The 7,108-nt window shown below is 32.4% G+C and overlaps 1 protein-coding gene across 1 annotated transcript; it reads right to left on the bottom strand.

Moving 5' to 3' along the window:
* Positions 1-3,169: 3,169 nt before the first annotated feature.
* LOC120085721 (uncharacterized TPR repeat-containing protein At1g05150-like) lies at positions 3,170-6,543 on the bottom strand. The gene has a single exon (XM_039041879.1). The coding sequence runs from the start codon at positions 6,257-6,259 to the stop codon at positions 3,863-3,865; it is 2,397 nt and encodes a 798-aa protein (XP_038897807.1). The 5' UTR covers positions 6,260-6,543; the 3' UTR covers positions 3,170-3,862.
* Positions 6,544-7,108: the final 565 nt, after the last annotated feature.

Here is a 7,108-nt window from a genome sequence, read left to right as displayed (position 1 = left end):
ACATCGGTAATTTTTCTCTTCGCATAACAATAATTTTGAACTGATTTTAAATAATGTGGAGTTATAATCACTTACTGGTTTAAAATCCTGAAGCCTCAAATGCATTCATTCATAACGAGCTTTAGGAAGAATAATTTTTTTTTTTTTTTAATGATAATGCCTTTCTTTCAAATTTTTCCAAAAGACACGGGGAACTTTTATCGTAAGATACTTCATTTGGAAAATCATAACTTTTGTTTTGTCGGATGTTGTATTTTCTTCTTTAACTATTTCCCCAAAGTTCATAGCATTTAAATGGATTTCGGCATCGAGCACCCATGACAAATAATTATTGTCATTAATGTCAAGGACTGCGAATTCTACTTTCGTTAGATTTGTCATGGCAACACTATCACAAAACATTGTATTTATATTAGAATTTTAATATGTACTAAATATGCAAAATAAATTTTAATTTATTGATTATAACGAATAGGGAAAAATGACATACCTTTAAGACCTACCTTCAGGGGAAATGAAAGAAACTCGCATTGATGACATGTGGTAAAATTGAAGAGCACAACGAAAATCCGAATATAGAGAAAATATAGTATAAGAATAAAATATATTTTAAATAAAAATAAAATAATTAAGTAATTAAATTAAATAAAGAAAATTATAGAAAATGGAAAAATATGGAAATTTCTCTCCAAGCTATTTGGAGTTTTCACCAATATGTGTGTCTTCCAAAACCAACAAAATACCGTTATTTATAGACAACTTGACAAGTAGGAGGTATTACATGGACACTAGTGGTGTATAATCTTGAGACACATAGATAACACATGAGATAATGAGAAGTGACATTTGGTATTTGAACACTAAGCATGAACATCTAATTTACACATATTTTATGATATTTGTAATAAGGAGGGATTAATGCATGCATATGATTTTTTTATATATATATTAGTGTGTCTTAATGGTATTTAAGATCAAACTAAAAATTATTTCTTGAAATACGTACAATAATACATCATTAAAAATGTATATAAATTTTGCAATTCATCGTTAAAAAAAATGTATATAAATTTTGTTCCTATTATAAGTACCGTGTGGAATCAAGAATTTTTGGGAGGCATTGAGAGAGAAATAAAAACAAGCCAAGAGAAGATAAAGTAAGGAAAAAGCATAGAACATAGGTCTTATATAGTTAAAGAATTGAAGAAGTTGCAAGACTATTAAAATTCCACAACTTTTGAAATATCCTTTATTAATTATAATCTAATGTAAATAATTAATTTTAAAATTAGTTTTTTTTTAGAAAAATTTGAATATCCAAAACTTATCATATTCTTGCTTTGACAGGGGAATATTGGAAGGTTTATTGATTTTTTAAAAATAAATGTTATTGAATGATAAAGTAATTAAGAAAAGTAACAATTATGGAGGAAAATCATGGTATTACATAACTTTTTAAAAAATGATTTACCTATCATCAAATTTGTAGATGGTTAAACAACACTACTTCATCAAAAATTGAAATGGTCAGCTTTAATTAAACTATTTAAGATGTTAACCTACAAAACTAAAAGAAAAGTATAAAAATGAATAAGAGAAAAAAACATAAATTGCTGGTGGAAATGAATAGAAGAAAACATTCAAATGAAGAATAATTTTAGTATTATTTTAAAAGGCATGGTTAATATTGTCAAAAGAAAAAAAAAAATTGCATTCGTACTTATATATTCTAGTTTTTTAAACGTGTGTTGGATGTGACATTTTTATTTTATGAATGTATTTGATAATATATATTTTTAATACATTCACGGGTATATTTAAATTAAAAAAAATAAATGGAAACGTGTTCATATCCTTCTTTTAAGTATTTTCCTCCAATTTCATGACTCGTTATATTTTGATGTGTGCCTACAAGCTCAAACTCATTAAACATTATTACTCAAATTTAAAATGTTTGTTTTCAAATATAGGAAAATAAATCAAAATATTTACAAATAATAATAAAATATCATAGTCTTCTATTTATGATAGACCGCGATAAACTACTATTCTATTGTTGTTTATCACAGATAGACTTTGATATTTTACTATTACGTGTAAATATTTTTACCACTTTTGCCATTTAAAATAATTTTCAGATTTAAAAATTATAATTCATCCAAATATAAATCACAATTTAACTAAAAAATATGTAAAGTGCAACCTATGATGTAATAAAAAAATAAAAATCATGAATGATTAAATAATTAAGAAAAGTAACAATTATGAAGTAGGAAAATCATGGTATTATATAACTTTTTTAAAAAATATTTACCTATCACAAATTAGAAGATTTTATATATATATATATATATATATAAACAATGTTCAAATTTGAAGATGGTTAAACAACACTACTTCATTCAAAACTTGAAATGGTTAGCTACAATCTATTTAAGATGTTAACCTAAAAATTAAAAGAAAAATATAAAAATGAAGGAGGAAAAAACATAAATTGTTGGTGGAAATGAATAGAAGCAAAACCATTTTATAATTGTAGGAAGGGAGGTGTTATAAAACTTTAGACTCTAGAACTTTTGATATCCAATAATTAAATATACTTAAATAGTAATGAATTTTAGTGTATTTTTATATCATCGTTAGTAAAAATTATTTATTTAAACTACTATGTTTCTTTCTTTCCTTCTTTTTTTAATTCCATTATCAGTCAAAATTGGAAGTAAAAAGTTATAAGCTTTATAATTAATTTTTTTATATAAATTGAGAATTCCTTTTATATTAGACGTTATTCATATTCTCACTTTTTTTACGTTCTTTATCGATTTTATAAATACATGATTTTTAAAGGATGTTTTCAAATATAAAAAAAAATGAATCAACTTATTTACGATATAAAAAAATGTGACATTTAAAATAAGAGCCTTTTTAAATATAAAAATATTTACAATACAAAGCATTTTTAGAACTTTTTGTTATAAAGTGTGATTATATTTGAGATTTTTCTATTTATAAGAATTTTCCTTATATTTATTTGACCCATGACCTACCAACACTGATTACTATTTTAGGTGGGAATATTACACTTTCGACGTATCAGAGTGAAAGGTTTCTTCTATTCAGATGCATGTCCAATAAAAAATATTGGTTCAACATATGCTAGGCGAAGGGATTTCACACTATAGAATCTATTGCAAGGGTGTAGGGATTAGTGTTCTTTGATCTTGCTACGACTATTGCATATGAACACAAAATCATCAAATAGGCAAACTTTTTGCACACTGATGTGTCTGAATTTTGACAATCCCATCCAAGCAACTGTCTTTGACAATGAATGTATGATGAAGATGAAGATGACAACGACCACGTAGACAGAAGAAAGTAGAAGAAGAAAGGTCCACTAAAAATGCCTTCATTATCAATCATCGGATTCGTCCCTTTGACTTTCAATCTTCAGCAGACCAGATTAAAAGATTGTGAAAAAATACCAAAAAGTAAACACAAACTGACCCTACACAAGGACTTTTGCTCCATTAAAGTTTCCATGTTAAATTTGATTCGTTTAGTTAGTAAAAGAATAACCTTTTTTTCAAGGAGGGAAAAATGAGAGTTCCTCCTTTGCCATTGAACAAAATCCATGTATATAACAGTGGAATCTACAGTCACCACTTTCCATCACAGAATAAGCAGACTTGAAGGATGAAAATTTCTACTGCTGCAATAAACAAACAAATATATCAGAGGCTTCTTCACAGAACCGAATTATTATACAAAGGACAAAACGCCCCACTGCACACATTCGAAGCTATATAATTGACATTGAACACCTAATACCATGACACGGGATTAAGAGAGATAATCTAAACTAAGAGTCATCATGGGACTGCATTGAAAAACAGAAGCACTTGTCTTTAACTGCTTCACCCTCACTCCCATACTCTTTAAATCTATACTCTTCTTGCTTGCATGAAGGAGGCACCTTCCCCTCACTATAGCATTGATTACACAAGCTAAAATGTGATTTGATCTCCTTGAATCGAGAACCGATGATAGGATAACGGCAAACGGAGCATACATGATTTCCATGCCGATTTCTGTCTCCAGTTTCTAGCTTCAACAGGGTGGACATGATACCAAAACCCCAGTCTGCGTCATTAAACATGACAAGGAACTCTGTGAAAGACACAATAGAATTGTCTGTGTGGCCATGGATTTCAAGGATTTCACTGGATCCTTGAGTAGGAACATATATGGTCCTCAACATCTTGATATACCTAACTGCATCAAATTTTCTGATCTGAGTACCACCATCATTCACAGGACGCCATACAAGGGCGTCATATGCCACCCGCTTTCTCTTTTCAGGTGGGCCAGTGCAGATGGGAGCAAGAACCGCGAAAAACAGGCCCAAGTCCACCCTTCCCGAGCCAGACTCATCCAAGACAGAGAGTATCCTCTCGTTGATGGCTTTGACAGCTCCTTGGAAGGTTTCTGGCTTCAAGAAATTCAATAATCTACGAAGAATTTCTTCCAAGCTAGGCTTGCGTATGGACTTTTCAGGCACACCACTACCTGAATAAGACACTGGCACATCATGATCACTGATTTCCTTCTTAATGAGTTCCACATCACAACGATTCAATCTGGTAATCTTCTGAAAAGCCCTAATTTCAAGAGCATTTGACAGTTCCGGTCTCAAAACAGTCTTCTCTCCAATGGTCTTAAACTTTGAGGCTTCCACAACTATAAAAGACCCTTCTCCATTTCCACTGCCATTGGTTTTCAACTTCTTTTTCTGCAGGTGCTTCAAATGCGATATTGCATCATGTAACTCGACCCTGTTTGTCATTTTCAAGGCTTCCTTTAAGGCCTTCTTAGCATCCTCAGTTTCACCAGCACCCAACAAGGACACAGCTTTGTTGAGCTGCGCCCGCCAATGGTTAGGCCATACAGCTAAAACCCTAGTATACATTTCGGAAGCTCTCTGGAACCTACCTAAATCCATGTAAAGTCCACCCAAGTTATACAAAGCATCTACATGACCAGGTTTCAAGTCAATTGCCTTCTGAAACACCTCAATTGCTCTCTCATCTTCCCCCATTGCATGCAAAGCCGATGCCAAATCACAGTGAGCATCAGCATAATCCGGTTTCATAAATATGGCTTCTTCCAATGCCTTTACGGCAGCCCTATATTCTCCTACCCCAAATAAAGCACTCCCCAAAAGTTTCAAAGCTCTAAAATGTGTAGGACAAAGAATTGCAGCTTCCCTATAGTATTCACAAGCACTTAAAACCATACCTTCACCTTCAAGTGAAATACCAAGATTCACATAAATTTGTGGAAGCAAATATCCCCACTGATTTCCACCAGCCTCCGCCGCTTCCAGTGCCAACAGAAATTCTTCCTTAGCCTCCTTATACTTAAGAAGAACATACAAACAATTCCCAGCTCTAAAATGTGGCCTCACGTCCGTAGGTTGCAATTCACAAGCCCTCTTGAAGCTAACAAGAGCCTCCTTAAAGAGCTGGTGCTCATACAAAACCCTACCAATTGCCATATGACCATCAAAAGCCTCCTCTCTGGATCGCGCTCGATCTGCCCGGGTTCTCAACGCCCCTAATTCCTTCAGAAAAGAAGCATAATCATGGCCAGACTCTTCCCAGAAAACCCTCTTCTCTGAAAGCTCGGAAGACGGCCCCAATTCTCTCGACCAACCTGCATCAGAGTAGGCATCGAAATTATCCCCCTTCAACTTCCCATCCTTAGCTTGCTTTGCCTTCAATCTCTTAATCAAAATTTCCAAATCATCAACAATCTTCCAAGTATCATCAAAGACAATGCCATGATTCGGCGACAACGCCCAGGCTGCAGTTCTCTGCTTCTTCTGCGACTCCAAAGCACGCTCATCGGCAATTGAAGAAGATGAAGCCTCTGAAGTCACCAAAACTCCTTTATTATCATCCTGATTGAGTTCCAATTCAAGCGCGTCGAAGTCACGATCCACATCTCCAGCACCATCATCATAAGTCCTCAACAACCCCTCAAAAGTTAAACCCTTATCACCCTGGATAAAGTCCCCATACGTCCGAAACACCTCGTCGAGAATAGCATTGATCTGTTCATCGCTGAACTTAACCCTAGGGTTAACAGCGACAACAAGCGCAGCCATTTCGTCTCTATTGAGACCTCCATCATGATTAGCGTCAAATTTCTGAAAGATCCTCTTCACCTTCTCCGATCTGCTCCCTCTTGTCGACATTGTTAAAAAGGGGAAGCAGATGAAGGATCAACAACAGGAAGGGGAATCAAAATCAAAAGAAAAACAAGTGCAGGATGGGGAATTAAGAAGGGAGATAAGGCAATGGATCCATTAGGGTTTTGATTTTAGATAAGAGCATGAGATGATTTCTCTTTTTTCTTGGTTTCATTGGATCTGGAAAAGCAAAGAGAGACAGAGAAAGGAGCAACTTCCGGCTATCTCCTTCTCTTCCCTGTCTTTATCTCTATTTTTCCGCTTCCTCGCCTCTTCTCTTCCTTTATCAAATATTTCAATCAATTAATTAATTATAATCTGCATTATATATTTTTCTTCAATGAAAAAAAAAAAAAAAAAAAAAGATTCCCACTTGATTTGTTTATATTTAATTATGAGAATAACGTTTCAAACCTTCCATTTCTTTAACCACTTATTTCCGATAAGTCCTCAAAATTTCAAGATAATGAATTTCTTAATTGATTAAAATTTTTTTTTTGTATATTTTCTTGTCTTTTAAACAATTTCTTTATGTATATATATATTCTCGACTAGTACATATAGATAGTGTAAAATGAACATGAACATTTTTTCCATAATATTATAAAGATTAAACTATTATAGTTACAAAATTAGGATGGTAGGACTAAAATTTTGCTTTCTACATAATTACATATTATGATATTAAGATGAATTAAAAATACATAAACTTAAGTTATATAATAATTATATTTGTAGTCCTTAAATTTTAGATTTGTGTCAAATTAATTTCTATATTTAAGGTCGAACATTTTGATGGCTAAAATTTAAAAGTTATGTAGGACTAATTTATCACAAAATTAAAATTAAAAGTTG

The sequence above is a fragment of the Benincasa hispida genome, chromosome 9 (assembly GCF_009727055.1).
Source record: "Benincasa hispida cultivar B227 chromosome 9, ASM972705v1, whole genome shotgun sequence".
NCBI lineage: Eukaryota > Viridiplantae > Streptophyta > Magnoliopsida > Cucurbitales > Cucurbitaceae > Benincasa > Benincasa hispida.
This window is presented reverse-complemented; position numbering and strand designations above follow the sequence as displayed.

Excerpts from the sequence above, each read along its gene's own strand:
- LOC120085721 (XM_039041879.1), bottom strand. The coding sequence starts at position 6,259 with ATGTCGACAAGAGGGAGCAGATCGGAGAAGGTGAAGAGGATCTTTCAG.